At 47.9% G+C, this 19172-nt stretch overlaps 1 protein-coding gene across 4 annotated transcripts in view; it reads right to left on the reverse strand.

The window, feature by feature from the left end:
- Positions 1-1900: 1900 nt before the first annotated feature.
- LOC119382384 (histone PARylation factor 1) overlaps positions 1901-19172 on the reverse strand; it is a 50305-nt gene continuing 33033 nt past the window's right edge. For all 4 annotated transcript variants that reach the window (XM_037650079.2, XM_037650077.2, XM_037650081.2 and 1 more), the window contains exon 7: positions 1901-3725. In XM_037650079.2, coding sequence (XP_037506007.1) covers positions 3430-3725 — 296 coding nt within the window. In that variant the 3' untranslated portion in view covers positions 1901-3429. The remainder of the gene's footprint in view (positions 3726-19172) is intronic.

The following is a 19172-nucleotide window of genomic DNA, read 5'->3' on the forward strand; positions in this document are numbered from 1 at the left end:
GTATAGTGTACTAGAAAATATTCTAGTACACTATACCTTGACTGCATTGCCGCAGGAAGTTGTCCCCGAGTATAGTTGCCATCGTTTACATGCTCTTCTATGGACGCGCGACGTATAAAAATCGTGATACCTCCACTTGTAAAATTTCTCAGATTTCTGTCTGTTACACCAATTGATTATTGTGACAGATATTTTAGCTGCAGTTACTAATAGATACCGCCCGAATTACAGGCTGTACAGCGCTTGAAACGAGCTGCTAGGGTTGGCCCCTGAGCAGACGACGTCTGCCGCATGCATGGGTCCCTCACTCGTATGTTGTGCGAACGCTTGCGTAGATGACCTTGGGAGGGAAAGTTCCCAATTCGGGCGAGCAAGCTGTCACCCATTCTTCCGCGATTTGCAGGCTTTGTCTCTTTACACGCTCAGTGGCTTCCGCGTTGTGTCGGCGGCGCTGATTTCTCGGTTTTTGCGTGCTTTCCCGCCTGAACAAAGGCACGTGGAAAGAAGTATTGCCGTGAACAAAGGAGAGCACTTTGCAGATTTCCACCAGTGCTCCCTTAGGATGGGGCGTAAATGTGTCGTGCCAAACTGCAACATTGGGTACACATCCTGCAAGGAGTAGATACGCAACCTTCAAAGCTCCTAGTGACCCGGTGAGGTTGGAAGCGTGGGCTCGTGCCATACCAAGGAAAGATCGAGAGCTCACGCCTCGTGACTACGTTCGTTTGCAGGAAGCCCTTCTCGGAGAGCAAGTCCCATCATTCGTTGAAAAAACTCACAGGGTCCCTTTGCATTAGACGACTCGAAGGCGAATAAGCCATCTTCTTTTGCTTCAGTCGATGTGTACCCTGCCTAACCCCCGTCATTTTGCACTGCCTCTAGGTTCGGAGGCATTAAAAGCTTTCTGCACCACACCTGGTTTTGTACTGCCTCCGTGATGGGACCACCGATCACAGAGGCAATACAAAGCGACGATGTCATGTCATGACGTCACGTCATGTGACCCCATCATGACGCCATGATGAATTCACAAATTTTGGCGATCTATGACGTCATGTGGTGACGTCATTGCGGGATGATTTTTTGCATCACTCATGTTGACGCCGTCGACGCGGGACGGCAACGGTCAATTTTTGCTTTTGACGAAGCCTGTAAGGCTTTCACCTTAAAAATTATACCTAACTTATCGAGTTCACTTTACCAAAAAATATATATTTCGCGCTCTACGAGATATCTCACTCAGGTAATTTTGCTGTATGTGACGCCCTTTTTTCCGTTAACTTGCCGAAAAATATGGAGCCGGCGAGAACACACAAGACATACAACCACTTGGGCGTAAAGCTCGAACAGCAAATCGGTGCCGAATGGCCTTGAACCGGCGAGCTCCGTCGGAGAGCGCAACGCGCACATTTTTTTCTCTCCGCTAGCGGACTTGCACGACAGAGGACGTGTCAGTTGTGTGCCCGATTCCGTGACTTTATTAGGACGCCCGAGCGAGCGCAGTTTCGCCTCCTCTAGAATTCTTGCTCCGTGGGCATACGTAATCAACATCAGCATCAATAAAGTGAAGCTCCACTGACACATAGTGAATGCTTTGCTAATTCGAAAAATTATGAATTATGGTGTAATGGACAATACAATCAAGCGAGAGAAAAAAAAAGATGGCTTTGCCTTCGAGCCGTCTTAAGCGAATGCATAAGGGACCCTGTGGGTTTTTGATTACCCAGAGAAGCTCCAATACTTCCACACTGGTATTATTCCAAAGTCGCTTTACACAAAGCTGTGTTTACAGGGCTTCAAGTAAATATTTTTTTCTGGTCATGATTTCAGCAGTAACTGAGTGATGTTTGAATGAAGCTTCATTGTTGAACTTTCCACGTGAATGCAGATAAACTGTCCCTTGTATAATTGTGAAACAGTATTTATTTCAACACCTTCAATGTCCGTAGGCACTGCAGAAGATAGTGGTAAGTGAAAACGTACGATTGTTAGTGGCTGTTACATGCAGTAATAACCAAATGCAGAAACACTTAGAATGGTGATGACAGAGGTTGGCAGGCGGGCTGTCTTTGGCATGAATGAATCAGAAAATTGGGATGACAAAAAGGCGCTTCAACTTTAGAACAAGAAAAATAAGATGCCTCCCTGAGGTACCTATACATCTCTCAGGTGTGGAATTACAATAAACAAGCCACTTTTCTGCAAAGAGAGGGTTCAAGAAGTTGCAAAGTGAGCTGTGTCAATGATACACTGAAAAAGCAGAGACAATCTGACAGAATGAAATGCACATTATAGTTTAGTGCTTATCCAATTGGTTAATGACAAGTGCTATACTGAGATCCCATATGATACACACATATTTTATACCACAGAAATGTTTTATATAGCATTCAATTTAGGAGGTTACAGTGCCTTTGAAGAGTTTTGGTGTAAGTGAACCAAGGTGCGATTGCATTATTAGCCATGTATTTAACACAGGCTTGCCATGAAAGGTTAGCAGTTATGTGAACACCTAGATACGTTTAAAACAGCCATCAATGTGATACAGAGGAGGTTTACAAGTGGCCAATTTTCAGGCAATGCTCACTACTTTTTAATGTTGAAATGCACTGGCCATGCATAGCACCAGCTAGTAGTGTTAACATCAGACTGAAGTGCTCTAAGATCAGTATCAGACGATATTGTGTGGTAAATTATGCAGTCATCAGCATACAGCCTCACAGGTGACTCAACAACACTTGCCAGGTTATTAAGATTATAAATAAAAGGAGGCCAAGGACGGAGCCTTGTTGCACAGCAGAATTAACAATGAATTTGTGCCACTGAAAAAAAATCAATGGGCTATAGCTGTTCACTCAACTTTCTTCCAAAGCTGCTTACTGATCATCTGTACATGAGAATGCAACTTTGTCCCTTGCTTTGAAAACAAGTTTTGTTTTTAACTACACAATGCTTGCAGAGAATACCAGTGTTCAAATGTCTCGTGGCTTGATAGTTGAAGTATGATAAGCTTTGATGTCCACATTCTTGACCCAAGGTTCAAAAGACTCCTGCCTTACAAAGTAATATGACTCATTATGTTGAAGTTACTGTACCAATAGGAAAGAAAAAAAAGAGCAGAGCAAAGGTTAATGATAAAGGTGGTATTTTGAGAATGCAATCCTGGCACAATCGGTGCTGGAGTGACAGCAAAGATCAGGCATAGAGGAGGAACTCCTAGCTAGCACCATAACATATTATAACCATTTTCTTGTTTATAAAATGCAGTGAGTGGGTTTACTAAGACAGCTGTTCTCTGCTCTCTCCTGCTTGAAAGTGTTCAGAACAGTTGGCATATATGAGCATGTTAATGCCCATTTTAAAGAGCAGCTCAAGTGTATTTCTGACAATCTACTAAACTAATCGCTTGTCTGTGCAAACACAATCATGTCAACTTAGAACACTGACATTTGGGGACTTATGTCTTCGCTTCAGGTGGGCAACAAGAATGCAAGCAAATGGTTCACGTCTAAGGAGCTTGTAGGCAAGGCCACCCAACATGTCAACAGTTGGGTCAAGACTGGCATGGCCAGCACAAAAGAGGGCAATGCTGAACTCGAGACCCATCCCATAGTCACACTCATCATTGGCAATGTGGATCCATGTCACAAGTTCCTGCAGTTTGTCCTTGTGGACTCCTCCCTCATGGTCATCAGAGAATTTGGCCAGCAGTTTCTTCAGTTCAACTGTAAAATGAAATACTGAAAACTTAAAGGGCAATAAGGTACACATTTGGGCTGGTTGGTTCATGATTAACTGTAGCAAACAGCTCTAAAAGACGGGACGAAGAAAGGACACAAACCACGACGCCGTGGTTTGCGTCCTTCCTTCGTCCCATCTTTTAGCACTGTTTTCTACAGTTATTCAAGGGCAAGTTTCTCTGTCATACGTTAAAAGAAATTGCGAGTCATTCCACTCAGTGACGGTGGATGACCAGCAAAGCTGTTTACACACGACAATGAGGTGGCACAGCATTTCGAACCATAGCCAATCAGCAACTAAATCTGACATGCCTGTCCAGAAAGTCCCTTTTGAATTTTGTGTACGCTCCTTTGAAGTCTTTCATTCGAGTAGCATGGTACTTGTGTCTTTTAGGCACATTCTCCATTTCGCAAAATGCATCGTGTGGGGATGGAGGCATGCCTGAAGCCTTTAACGCAGATGTTTCGCCTCTTTTGTCGATCTCCTGTTTGACCCTCAACAGCCATAAGCCAGTTTCATTAGGGTGGCGCTGCACGTGTTCTCAGTGGCCACGGAATTCGGCAAGACCGACACACGTCAAGACAATGCGCTCTCTCCCCAGGCAGCACAAGGTAAGGTCGTGTTTTCCTTTGGGAATCATTCAGACGCAGCTTGCCAAGGGTGTCTTGGCACCTACGGTGAGAGCGCATTCTTTGTGCCATTTAAGCCAAAGAGTGGTGCCTGGTGATACTATGTCGAGTCGCACTTGCCGAAGGCCCATGCACACAGAGATTTGCCCTAGCTCTCACGATCAGGCCCAGTGGTCACCATGAGAGTATGCAGCACAGCTACGAGGGACCTTTTCCCGGGAAGGGTGTCAAAGCTCACCATTGCGAACATCGATGTAGAACTGCCGCAACCCCTTCTTGTGCACTGTCCGCATGCAGATGCCCTTTGCTCCGTGTTGTTTTAGAACAAATACTGTATGTTATGCCATGCGATGCGCATCACATCTGCAGGCGATGGCAGACTCAGCTCTGTGGCTCGCTAAGCCTGAACCCATGGTGGTCTTGACTCCGGTGAGTAACAAGTAGAGGCCGAATTTTTAGGCGCCAAAAATAGGCAGGCAAAACAATGCTTTATGCCTCCAATATCACAAATATAGGCACAATAAATTTTTACATATATGCAAATAATTTCAAAGGGAGAAGTGCACGACCTCTATTTGAGACAGGCAAACAAAAAAAATGTTATTGTTTTTGCCTGTGTTACACAGGCAGCAACAGTTGAACGTAGCCGTGCAATTGTCCATTGTCAGTCACGCTTTGCATACAGTCTCTCCACTTGTTCTGTAGCATGGTGAGTCAAGTTTCTTTCATGACATGCGCACCTTGAATGCGTCACTAACAATGCCAACAGATCCTCGGCTACATACGCAGAAATTGTTCTAAAGCCCCGTACCACTTAAATGCATACTGACACCTTTTTTTCGAAGGCGAGTTTACTCTGCCATACAAATGTCCTGTATGCAGAGACAGCTGTGAGCAAGTGTGAAGCTCAGCAAATGCTGATAAGATATTTTAATTTGATATTAAAGTCAATTTTTCCATGGCGCACCTACTGACATCCACACTAACTTGACGTTAGGCTACAGTACAGCCGTCTGGCTAGTTGTGATGACGTTAGGTACCAAAACTTCCAAGATGGCCGCTTGTGCATCATGAAAACTTCGAAAATGGCCGCTTGTGCATCCCCAACGCAGCCACGGTGCAGAGCGGCAGTGGTAACGTCACTATATACAATGTGCAAGCACGAGACGAGAAGCCCATACAGTGTTGCGACGTCACGTTACAGTAGGAACCGAAACTAGCTTTTAAAAACATACTGTAATTACTTTTTCATGGCGCACTCGTGCTTAGCATTACCTTTTCTAGGCTCTTGAGGGCTTGCACTTTCATTTGACACAAAAAAGTGACAACTGAAAATATTCGTGTCAGTACTCCTTTAAGATTAGTACTCAAAACACTAATTAGACCTAAGCTTGAGTATGCGCCATCTGTTTGGGACCCTGGTCAAAAAACATGAACAGCTATCATCAGTTCAAAATCGGTCAGCACGATTCCTTAATTCAAACTATTCCCACACATTTAGCGTTTCACTAATGAAATCAGACCTTGGACGAATTGATTTGCAAATTCACAGAAAAATTTCTACAACAACAAGAAGACACGGCCTTGATTGCTGAGAAGTTCCTGGGGTGGACCGTGACGCAGCATGAATCGGTGTAGCAGGAAGGAGGCAACATCGCGCGCTGTAGCCGCTGTGTGGGCGGTGGTTTCGGCGTATCGCGTTGGATGGTCAACAGCGACGATGGCCCAGCGGTTACCAGCCGATGTCAGAGGAAGTGGTCCATACAAATTGATGCCCACGCGCCCAAACGGGCGGTTAGGGCAAGGTAATGGTTGTAGACCGGCTGGTGACACGTGCATTCAAGGTTTGCTACGTTGGCAATCGAGGCAGGAGCGAACTTCTGCATGTAGCGGTACATCCCTCGGCAGAAGTATCGTTGTCGAATGCGGTGGTAAGTTTTGGATGCCCCAGAGTGCCCGCATTGTAGATCAGAATGGAAGGACTTTCATATTCCAGAACCCAGACTTCAGGGTATTACAAGTAGACACTGGTGGCTGTTGGCGTTGTAATTGCGTCGGTGCAGTAGGTCGTCATGAATGGTGAAATGGTGGGCTTGACGACGCAACGTGCAAGTGGTTGGTGTTGCCGACGGATCAGTGAGCAAGTCCATCAGTGAGCAAGTCCATCAGTGAGGCAATCCATTTATCCTTGCGCTGTTCGGTAGCGATGGAGTGAACGTCGATGGAAGAAACAACAATGTTAGGTACTGAGGAGGGGGCATTGTCATCAGGCAAGGGGGAGCGCGAGAGTGCGTCGGCGTCAGCATGCTGGCGTCCGTTGCGGTACAGCACGCGGATATCGTAGTCCTGTAGGCGAAGTGCCCAGCGGGCGAGGCGGCCTGAGGAATCCTTCAATGACGACAACCAGCATAGTGCATGATGGTCGGTGATGACATCAAATGGGCGACCATACAAATAGGGTCGGAACTTCGTAAGGGCCCATATGATATGGTGTAATTAGTCTCGGCTTTAGTAAGCGTACGACCTGCATATGCCACAACATATTCAGGGAACCCTGGTTTGCGCTGCGCAAGGACAACGCCAAGGCCAACACCACTGGCATCTGTGTGTACATACCTCTGTAGGGGCCGTAGGGTAGTAGTGGCGTAGTATGGGAGGCGACGTCAACAAACGACGGAGCTTTGCGAAAGCGTCGTCGCACTCTGACGACCACGAAGAGAGGGGCCCGTTACTTCCAAGGAGCTTCGTCAGCGGCGACATGATAGTCGCGAAGTTTCGAATGAAGCGCCGAAAGTAGGAACACAGTCCTACGAAACTGCGCAGTTCTTTGACGGACGTAGGTTTCGGGAACTCGATCACAGCCTGAAGCTTGGCTCGATCGGGGAGAATTCCGTCCTTGGACACGACATAGCGGAGTATTGTCAGCTGCCGTGCTGCAAATCGGCACTTCTTTAGATTCAGTTGCAGACCAGCGTCGCTCAAACGCGTCAACACATGCCGCAGGTGTTGAAGATGCCGTGGAGAAGTCCGGAGCGAAAACGACAACATCGTCGAGGTAGCACAAGTACGTGTACCATTTCAGGTTGCGCAAAACAGTATCCATCATGCGCTCGAAGGTGGCGGGCGCATTGCACAGCCCAAACGGCATGACGTTGAATTCGTACAAGCCGTCGGGCGTGACAAACGCGGTCTTCGGTCGAGCGTCATCAGCCATAGGTATCTGGCAGTACCCTGAGCGCAAATCGAGAGATGAAAAGAATTCCGCTCCTTGTAGGCTGTCAACTGCGTCGTCTATTCGCGGTACTGGATACACGTGCTTATGAGTGATCTTGTTGAGTCGTCGGTAGTCCATACAGAACCGCACAGAACCGTCCTTCTTCGCAACAAGAATGACAGGAGACGCCCAGGGGCTGTTAGAGGGTCGAATAACATCGCGTCGAAGCATGTCGTCGACTTGCTCGTTGATTACGCGGCATTCTGTGGGAGATACGCAATAAGGACGTTGCCGCACTGGCAGTTGGGCGCCAGTGTCGATGCGATGCGTAACAGCGGATGTGCAGCTGAGAGAAGTTTGAGCGACATCGAAAGAAGCGCGAAATTCTTCCAAGAGGCCCAGAAGCTGGGAACGCTGGACCAGCGTAAGGTTGTCAGCAATGGAGGAAGCAAATACATGAGCGGGCGATGAACCAGACGTGGAAACAGCACTGAGCGTACTGGAACTGGGGCAGTGCGTGTCATCTGGTTCGTCCATAACTTGTGCGTCTTCGAGGGGTTCCACACTGCCGAGACATTCCCCTTGCAACAACGTAACACTTTACGGAGATGGGTTGATAACAAAAATTGACACGCTGCCCTCAGTGACTTTATAGGGGTTACTTTTTGCAACAAGCATGAACACAACAAGCCGGCGTGCGAACCTGTCCCTCGTTTGGATCACACTGCGCACTAGAGGAGCGTAGTTACTCGCTACTAGTGCTACGCAGCAGCCCTAACAGTCAGAGCTGTGACCCCCTATCCCGCGGTTCGCGTTGAGTTGCGACCGTGGCGGGTTTCAGGCCAGTGGGGACAGAGACAAGTCTTTCAACTGAAGGTGTTTATTCACCTCAGATGCCAATTGCAACAATAAGTAGCACATCAAGTTAACAGACCACCCCAGAGGCTGAGTGTTCCGCACTACTGGGGGAAACAAATAGCAAGCACACGTCGAGGGAATGATAAACGCTCATCTCACCTCGCGTGGCTTTTGCACTCCGGTCCGGGGCGGTGGTTCGCACTCCATGGCCGGAGCGCTGCAGAGGTTGATGGCGGCGGTGGTGCTCACGGCTTGGGTCCGATGTGGTCAATCACATCTCCCAAGACCGAAGACCAGGAGCTCCCCAAGAAAGCGGCGCGCGTTCCTGGGGTCTGGAGAGGAGTCTCTCCAGAAAAGGGCAAGGAGGGAAAACGGGGCATCTCGTCTTCGGCCATGGAGCAGGACGCAAAGGGCAGCGGGAGCGGCACAGTGCCCTCTCCTACGCAACCCCTCTTGCCACTGCGCGTACAAACGTAGCGCAAAGCCGAGGTGCCGCCGCGTTGAAGACAATGGGTTGTGTGTGCAACCCCACAACTTGCACGGTCGTGAAAGGCACTGGCAAGCCTTTCTTCGTGCAAACACAGTCAGATGGCGAGAGGAGTGCAACGATGTCAAAGAGACTGGTACAGTAGACTGACACCGCCATTGACATGTTTGCAGGCACTTTGGTGTCATCTTTGACCTTGCTCGCAGACGATGGACTGTCTGCCGGCGTCAAATCAGAGAATGGTGAAAGCTCCATTTCGGCTAGTGCGCAATGAATGACGGCGTCGTGGTGGGAGAGAAAATCCCATCCTAGGATGACATCGTGAGAGCATGCAGGAATTATGATCAATTCGACGGCGTACAGAGCATCCTTAATCATGACACAGACTGTGCACACCGCTGTAGGGTGAATACATTGCGTGCTGGCTGTACGGAAGGAGAGCCTGGGAAGTGGTGTCGTCACTTTTCGCAGTAATTGGCTAAGTTTGGCGACACCGACAAGCGCAAAAATAAAAGATGCCAGCTCAATCAGTCTGTTTTGTTTTGTCAGTCAGTCAGTTCAGTTCAGTCAGTCAGTCAGTCAGTTCAGTGAATCAGTCAGTTCAGTCAATCAGTCAGTCAGTTCAGTCAATCAAATAGAGCTACCGCTACCATGTGTATATCTCCTAACCTGAGTAGTATGCCTTTGTTGCCAGGCCAACGGTACCTGGGTCCCGGGAATCCACAGCGCAATGGAGATCCGGTGGACGAGGACGACAGCATAGCCAAGTCGCACGACGAAGCCTACGAGCGGGCCACGAGCCACGAGGACGTCTTAGCTGCTCATCAGGCATCTGCGGCTCTCTTCTTGAATGACTTTAGACGCACGGGTAACTGGCACTCCGCATTAGGTGCAGTTGGTCTGGGCACAAAGAATATTGTGGAACAATACGTCTTGGGCCATAGTCTCTATGGAATGCCAGGAGATAGACGGAAACGTGCACATAACGGGGAATCAGATACAGCAGACGCAAAGCGATACCAGCCTGACTCAACTACCGGCGACGCCCAAGGTGCGCAGATGTCGCAGCAGATGCACTCAGACGCCCCCACCCGTCCAGGCGGAGCAGGAGTTGGAGGTGACGGTGAAAATTCGACAGAGCTCGTTCAGCAGATTTTGCGCGTACCTCGCGACCACGGAGTGGTCACAGTCTTCCGTGACAGCAAAATACTCACCACATGGGCCTATGCAATGCTGAAGACCAATATAGTTTATGACACCGAGAAAACGTTTCCAGGAGTTCTGACTAGCCTGTCACACTTGCCAGTGGACCGGCCGTATCTTTACATTCCTCACGGCACCTACCTTAACCTACCAGCTCACACAAGAGCTGTGAGTTGCTCTGTCAAGGTAACCCCTCATGGTTTACGCACGCCATGGAAGACTGGCTCTTCGGTTGTCCAACCCATCAACTCTGACATGCTAGTTTATGGCCTTAGCTCCGTCGGATTGAACCACTACTTGGATACCGGCATGTGTCATGTGAAGAAAGGCGAGACAAACAACCCGATGAAGCCACAGTCTTATTTACCATTTCAGGAGAAGGACCACTCGGATCTGGCTAAGAGCTACTGGGGTGCTAAAATCACACCCGGAAACGAGGATCACGATGGCAATGACGAAAAGAGCATACCTGCGTGCATGGGAGTACCACGTCACAACTTTGCTTACGACTTTATTCACATTGACAAGGCTAGTCCCCGCTTGACCAAGTTCGTAAACCAGTTTCCGTTCAAAGGTCACGTGGGCACACCTATAGTCAACTATGAGTACCAGTTTGGAAGTGACGCATGGCTAAAGATGGGTCCCACTTATAACGCGGGCAACGAGTTGCTAAGACGTACACACCTTGGCCTGCCTGCTGACGTTGTATCCTACACCACTAGCAACATGTCAAACTACGAATCGTACGAGCAAAAGCCAGATACCAACATCACCATGCGACTTCGACCCGACAATATGCACACGCGCCACATGAAGTATTTGGACCCTATGGAAAATACTTACTTCACCCGAGTTTCAGTTTTGGGGTATTGGCAGTAAGCAATTCTAACAAGGACGACCCAGCCAGTACTAAAACATTTCAATACATTGCCGTGTTTTTTCAAATTGACACAGAACTGGTGGTTCACTCTGACGTTGACACCATAGTTGCCGACAGTGTTACTTTACCCTCGAACGTGGGGCCTTACTTGCGTCACTCCAACGAGAACATCAAAGCAAGTTACAACAGCCTCACACGTCACGGACGTCCAGTCAACCTCGCTCGCACGGAGCCCGAAGTTACCGAACACAAGGCAGAGCTGCAGAAGATTGCGCAAGCGCAAATTAGTGCATCAAAAGAAGCTGCTTCAAGAACTCAACGCTCGGTGCCATTTTTCCCGCAATAGATCGCTCTGTTTAATAAAAGCAAAATAAAAAACACAACTTTTGTTAGGTTTCTTATTTACTTCATAATGCTGCGCCGTTGTCGTTGTCATCGAAGCCTGAGAAGGGATATATTTAAATATATATATATATATATATATATATATATATATATATACAAAGGCCGACACTTCCTCGTGGATGCCATTAAACTGAAAGTTTAATAGTTCCATCATGGGCATCAAACGATGCGGGCACATCCATGTAAAAGGTAGCGAGGTCACCGTGTGGGGCATCAAAGAGAGGCTGGGTGTTCTGGTACATTTCAATAAAGTCCAAGGTGGTGTACGAGCATATTTCGTCATTAAACACCTGGATAGCTCGTTGCAGGTGCTTGTCGTCCAGGCGAATGAACCGAAACACCGGGTCTGCCAGCCACTTGGGTGTGCGCACAATGTTTGTCAACGGCGATACGGGGTTTTCGCATAGCCACTCGTAGATGGATTCTTCCGACGTTCCTTTTGAACGTTTTCGGCACTTTGCACCCGTTCTTGCGCGTACCTCGTCAGTGTCTCCACCGCTCGTCTGACCTCCATGGGCGTCGTCACATGCAACTGAATGCGGCAGTTTCGGGTGCAGTATTTCCAAAACTCGCCCGGGCTCGTGTCCAGAACCTTCGAGTTGTCCCAGAACTTCATCTCTAACGTCGCAACCCCAATCATTTCCTCCCATTTTAATGTATTCCAATACTCGGGGCTCACTATTGAAATACTTGACGAGATGGTAGAGGTCCCATGCACTGGCGCTTGTAGACCAAATTGACGAGCGATTTGGTCGTCTGACGAAGCCAGCGAAGGTAACACAACGGCATGTGCCGTTGCTCCAGCTGCAGTCGTGTAAGACGTGGACGTGTGGGAGTGTAGTTCCTTGTGTGTGGAGTGCGACGGCAGCGATTCCGTACTGGGTGGGCCCTTGCTCGAATCCTCTGATAATGTCGCGACAAACAGTCTCAGCCTCTCCGTCGTCTCGAGCGGGAAACACATCGTGCACAAGCTTTCTTCGTTTTGGAATTGACTGTAGCTGCAGTGCCCAGCGTGGAGGGGGTTGTAAACTTTTTCCATCTCCTCCAACCCCTGTTCCTGGTTCGGACACGTTTGGATCTGATACTTCTCGCATGCCTCGATCAGGTTCTGCAAATGCCGCCAGGGTTTCATTAATGTCATAGGTACTGTTCTCGTCGCTCGAACCAATAAACCTTGTAGTTTGTCCCTGGGAATATAGATGGCGTCACCAAAAAATAATTCCAAATGGTAATATAGGGGTACCTCATCTTCTGTTTCTTGATCGTCAAGCTGACGTTTGCGTGATTCTGCCATGGTCTCTATTAAAAAGCAGAAAAATGCAAGAATTCAGAATATAGCATAGCTAACCGAAAAAAAAAAAGTGCAGAGTCTTACCAAAGGCGTCTTGAGTGTCCGCTTGAGGTCCTCCTGAGTGGACAGCCTGTTGAAGACTGATTTCTGAGCTGCTGCAGACCTCTTTATATACCCCTCGCGGCGGCCTTGGAAGCCCTTTATAATTAGTGTAAAAACCCGTCTAGAACTAGTTACGATTGCGCGAGAACTAGTTAGTTATTCTCCGTCTCCTACATGGCGCTCAGTGGAATATAAATGAGTTTTTTTTCCTCCTATTCTACAACAAAGGCGCTTTTTGAACACGTATTTTCCTTGTATGTCGTTGTCGTTGTAGTTACACTCAGAAAAAGTATATATATATATATATATTTAAATATATCCCTTCTTAGGCTTCGACGACAACGACATGGCTTTATTTTTTTGTATGTCGTTGTCGTTCCACTCAGAAAAAGTATATATATATATATATATATATATATATATATATATATATTTAAATATATCCCTTCTCAGGCTTCGATGACAACGACAACGGCGCAGCATTATGAAGTAAATAAGAAACCTAACAAAAGTTGTGTTTTTTATTTTGCTTTTATTAAACAGAGCGATCTATTGCGGGAAAAATGGCACCGAGCGTTGAGTTCTTGAAGCAGCTTCTTTTGATGCACTAATTTGCGCTTGCGCAATCTTCTGCAGCTCTGCCTTGTGTTCGGTAACTTCGGACTCCGTGCGAGCGAGGTTGACTGGACATCCGTGACATGTGAGGCTGTTGTAACTTGCTTTGATGTTCTCGTTGGAGTGACGCAAGTAAGGGCCCACGTTCAAGGGTAAAGTAACACTGTCGGCAACTATGGTGTCAACGTCAGAGTGAACCACCAGTTCTGTGTCAATTTGAAAAAACGCGGCAATGTCTTGAAACGTTTCAGTACTGCCTGGGTCGTCCTTGTTAGACTTGCTTACTGCCAATACCCCAAAACTCAAACTCGGTTGAATAGTTGAGTGCGCCATCGTTTTTAAACCTCGGGTCCTGATTCTCTGTCGAAATCTTCGTACACTCCTGCGTAGCCTTCGGCATTAAGCACAGGAGAACAACTACGTAATGTGCCCAGGCAAATCTCATTGAACGTGGGAATCGCAACATCAAGCACATGCTCGTTGAAATTGTGGGGACGCACAATTCCTCTCAGGGTTACTGTGAACACGCTCAACTGGCTTTACCCCCGCCACACTCAATCTTTGAAGGGAGCTGCCTAATGCCGTAGAACATACTCTACCGGAACGCAGCATGGCACTGGTTGCTTCGTCAGCACGCGCTGATTATGCAGCTGGGCTGCGTGCGAAGGTGACGAAATCTTTGTGCAAAGCGCGACGAAACCTGAGCACTCCTTGTGCGGAGCAGAAAACGCAGTATGAGCGCTCTCATCAGGACGTTCAGTAAAAAAAAAAGTGGGTGAAAAAAAGTTGAAGCGCAATCATGTCCTAAGCGATGCCAGTAAGAAATTCTCAGCTTCTCTGGCACCGCAGTGGGTAGGACCGTACCGGGTAGGAGATACTGTCTCTTCTCTCGTGTACAAGCTGACGGACTTAACGCTAAGACCGATCGGCGGACCGGTGCATGTCTGTGATCTCAAACCCTACTATGACAGAGGGAACGAGTGGCCCGAGGGAAACGCTCCCTCGCGCACGCAGGCAGTGGCATCCGAAGGCACGGCTCTATGTACGAGCTCAGTGCAACATTACAACTTACGATCTCGGCAGAACTAACTCTGTCCGGTTCGTAGGGGCTTTATTATGCGTGATATCGGACGGGACGCTCCTATGATATCTAGCATGCAGCCTTCGAGAGCGAGCACGCACTTGCTTTTTTCGGAGAGTAAGAGAGGGGCTAACTTATTGTTCAAGTCGCAGATCACCCATCGGCAGCATTTCAACAGCAGCAAAGCCGAAACGACCGTTTTCGCCAGCAGATCCCCATAGCCTGGCACTTCATCAAGCCGTCAACGCAAGCGTGTTACAGCAGAGAGCGGCGACACCAAAGCCTACAGCAGCAGCCAGAGTCAAGGCGAAAGAAAAACAGCAAAACAGCTTCCGGTCCCGAATGGCCTCGGTGGAGAAGAATTCGCGGAACCACTGCACAGCCCGGCGAAGAGTTGCAGACCCAGCGACCGGACTACGGAGTGCACCCGTGGTACGAGCGTGGTATCCCGCTGCTCAAGAGGGGGGTTGCAGCCGGCCAGCCGCAGGCGTGGGGGATTTTCGACTCCAAACGCCTTAGAAGAAAAGAGGAAGAGAGAGGACGAGGCCGCAGGAGCAGAGCGGACCCCTACTGAGCAACAAGTGGCGAGCCGCTAAGGACGGGTCGGCGCCTTCTTTGCTGCTTTGCGTGCCGATAGTCCCAGAGCAGCGGAGGCGCGCGACACGGAGAAATCTTCAAAAAGAAAAAAAAAAGAACCATTCCACCACAAGCGAGCCCCTAACATCGGGACGGCCACCAGAATCGAGCCCAAAGCCGGGTGCCCCCTTTCAGCAGCATGAGCCAGCGATCGACGCCAGAGGCAAGCAAAAACGTGCACGGTCCGAGCTGCCTGGTTTCCTGCCGCGCCCCCCTCAGCTGTCACGTCTCTCCAGTGCCATCACTCAGCGTTAACGGTGGTGTGATCTGCGTCTCCGTGCGGCTCCCTCATCGACACGGACGTCGCCATGTTTCTGGTGGAGTCGCTAGCCCCCCTCTTAGAAAGCCCTTGGCGATGGCGGTCCTCTTTTTTAGCTAAAGGGTTCAATTAAGGAGGGGGGGATGTGGGGTTGCACACGCAACCCATTGTCTTCAACGCAGCGGCACCTCGGCTTCGCGCTACGTTTGTACGCGCAGTGGCGAGAGGGGTTGCGTGGGAGAGGGCATTGTGCCGCTCCCACAGCCTTTCGCGCCCTGCTCCCTGGCCGAAGTCGAGATGCCCCGTTTTTCCTCCTTGCCCTTTTCTGGAGAGACTCCCCTCCAGACCCCAGGAAAGTGCGCCGCTTTCTTGGGGGCCTCGGTGTCTTCGGTCTTGGGCGGTGTGATTGATCACATCGGACCCAAGCCGTGAGCACCACCGCCGCAATCAACCCCTGCAGCGCTCCGGCCATGGAGTGCGAACCACCGCCCCGGACCAGAGCGCAAAAGCAGCCACGCGAGGTGAGATGAGCCTTTATCATTCCCTCGACGTGTGCTTGCTATTTTGTTGTTTCCCCCAGTAGTGCGGAACACTCCACCGCTGAGGTGTTAACCAGATGTGCTACTTTATTGTTGCAACTGGCATCTGAGGTGAATAAACACCTTCAGTTGAAAGACTTGTCTCTGTCCCCACTGGCCTGACACCCGCCGCAGTCGCAACTCAACGCAAACCGCAGGATAGGGGGTCACAGCTCTGACTGTTAGGGCTGCTGCGTAGCACTAGTAGCGAGTAAGTACACTCCTCTAGTGCGCGGTGCGATCCAAACGAGGGACAGGTTCGCACGCGCGGCTTGTTGTGTTCATGCTTGTTGCAAAAAGTAACCCCTATAAATGCAGGTATTTTTTACAATTTGCCATGTTTGTGATTTTTTTCTTCAAAAGTGTTTTGACATGTAAGGGAAATAATAGACTCATAAGATTGTATTTCACTTGTTCTTTGAGGGGAATAAATATTGCGACCAAGAAGTGGACTGTTTGTTCCATAGGTGCACTGAAAATTGAGAATTCACGAAATTAGTGGAAAAATTATTTTTGCAGCCAAAATTTATATATTTTTTTTTCAGACGAAGAAAATTTTTTTCTTTACAAAGCTAACTTCGAAATCATGGTTCTGGGTCTAAGGCCTAGGCCCACAGTAAATTTCATCAAAATCGAAAATGGTGACCGGAAACTCGTGTTCGATTTTATCTGGACACAGCAATCATGACATAAATTGAAATGATCTAGTGTGGACGAGAAAACGCCCTTTTTGCTGGTGAGGCCCAAACCCAAAACCTTCGACTTAAATGTACGATGCTCTAGCAGTGGATCGTTTTCCAAACATGCAGTGCCGTGCTTTCCCCTGGTGGCGCAGTCTGGCGAGGGGGGTGTGCTGGCCAGCAAATGTCCATAGGAATGTGAAGGCGTCGTGCAGAATTTTATTTTTTCACAAACTTTTAGTCTATCAACTGCAGCGATTGATTGGCGCATACTAGTGCACGTACTGCTGAACCTTCGGCAAGCATTTCCGATGATTTTAAAGCCAGCGGCTGGAGCACAAGCAAGGTGGCTGACGAGTCTGTTATCTTGAAGGCTACGTCTTACCACAATGGAAACACCAAATTAGGCATAGCGCTCATACTCAGAGCGCCGATCATAGATTGGAGGTAATGGAACAGTCTTTTTGTTTACAAATAATGCAGTTAACTATACTGAGTGTAACAATCAAGGATCTGAACCATAATTTGATGATCGTATGCTAATTCTTTCACTTTTTTTTAACGTCTGTGCACTCGCATGGAGGAAAAGTATCACCTTTGTGACTGGAGTCCGGGAACTGGTTGGGGGTATTTGCGAAGCACTGACACAGACAGGTTTTCAATTTTTTTTTTTTTTGAGAAACTAGGCAAGTACCAACTCTAAGTTCAACATCAAGAGGTCGTGACAAGAATATGGGTATTTGCTACAATATTAGAGCGCAAGTGGAGCTGCAGTGAGTGCAAAATCCATCTTAAATAGAAAAATGCTGGTTCCAGTGATGCACTTTCAGTAACAAATAACGTAAGAAACTGCTCACTTAGTTGATGTCTCAAGCCTCTAAGCATGACGATGGAACAATAGCATGCATTGGAAAAAATCAAGAAGCTTGAAGACTACCGTGTTTACTTCACCGTAACATGACTGCTTCCACGAAGAAAAAATATAGTTAGTATTTTGGTATTCGATTCTAACATTTTAGGTAGCAAAAATCTGGAAAAATACTCATGTTACATTAGAGTAGATACGGTAATTGTTGACCTAAAACAGCCAGTCAATTTGTGATCACTAGAGGCCGGATTTTTAGGCACTAAAAAAGTTTGTTTTAGGCGCCAAAAATAGGCAGGCAAAACAAAGTTTTAGGCCTGAAATATCATAAATATAGGCACAATAAACTTTCACATAAATGCAAATAATTTCAGACGAAGACATGCACAACCTCTATCTATGACCGGAAAAGAAAGATGTTATTGCTTAAGATGGCACAAAGGCACCAACAGTTGAACGTAGCCGTACAATTGTGTTTTGTGCGGCGTGGTTCTCAAAACACGATATCTTCTGCAGGGCGGTTCAAGTGTCCACTGTCAAATGAACACACTCTTGGGCGTCTTTTCGGCATGACTGAGAAGGGCAGAGCAGGAGCAGACAACCAGGTCACTAAAGGACCATAAGGGAGGGATTCCATTAATGGATGGGTCGAATCGCGTAGAGCCAATTTCTCCCCAGGCCGGAGGGGGCGGGGTACGGAGGGGTTCAACCCCGCCCCCCCCCTCCCCCGAAACTTTTCAGTTTTGCGTTTCTGTATATATATGCACACATAAAAACGCATGCAAGGACATGCATAAAGTACGGTTAAAGGTTAAAGCCCACTCGCCCCCCCCCCCCCCCCCCCCTGAAAAAGTTTCTGGCTTCGCTACTGCAGGGAACGCCTTAAAAAGTAAATTACAAACAAAACAAAAGCTGCATGGACATCTTATTTTTCTCTCTTTTATTGCTCTTCAATCTCCTTTCCACTGACAGCTCTCCGCGGTTTCGCATTCGCCAAGCAGTCACACCATGTCAGCGCGGCGGTGAATGCTCGCCGGCGTGTCCCACTTCACTGCTGCTAACGGTTGTTTCCGGTAGTTGGTTGAGCTAGAGGACTAGGTTGAACCCCACAGTTCCCAACAGTCAGTGTTAGCGGTAACATGAATAACGGTCTCAAACAGCACCCAGGAGTGAAACCTGAGGCTAAATAGCGTTCATATAAGCCCCAATTTTGAAAATAGGCATTTATAGGCATTTGTAAGCATTTAGGCATGAACACCAAAAATAAGCATTTATAGGCACTATAAGAACACTATAAAAGTCCTTCTTAACCTCTAAATGCTCATATATCTAAACGGCGTGACAGGAGCACAAGAAACAAAATAGGCGTTTGCCTAAAATCCGGTCTCTAGTGATCACTGGCTGCATAGGGCACAGGGACGCCCTATGCATTTTTGACTAAGTTCAGGAACCGTTTTCTAAGTAACTAAGCGATCTCCAGATAATGCATATATGATTCTACTACAAATTTTGCACTGTTTTAACTATAGCAGATTTATCAAAATCTGACTAAAAGTACTACTATTTTGGCGAAATTGTTACAACTACAAGTTAAATTTTAACATAATTTGCACATTTGAAAATTTATAACACAAAAACTATGAAGAGC

This window comes from Rhipicephalus sanguineus, chromosome 2 (assembly GCF_013339695.2).
Source record: "Rhipicephalus sanguineus isolate Rsan-2018 chromosome 2, BIME_Rsan_1.4, whole genome shotgun sequence".
Taxonomy (NCBI): Eukaryota; Metazoa; Arthropoda; class Arachnida; order Ixodida; family Ixodidae; genus Rhipicephalus; species Rhipicephalus sanguineus.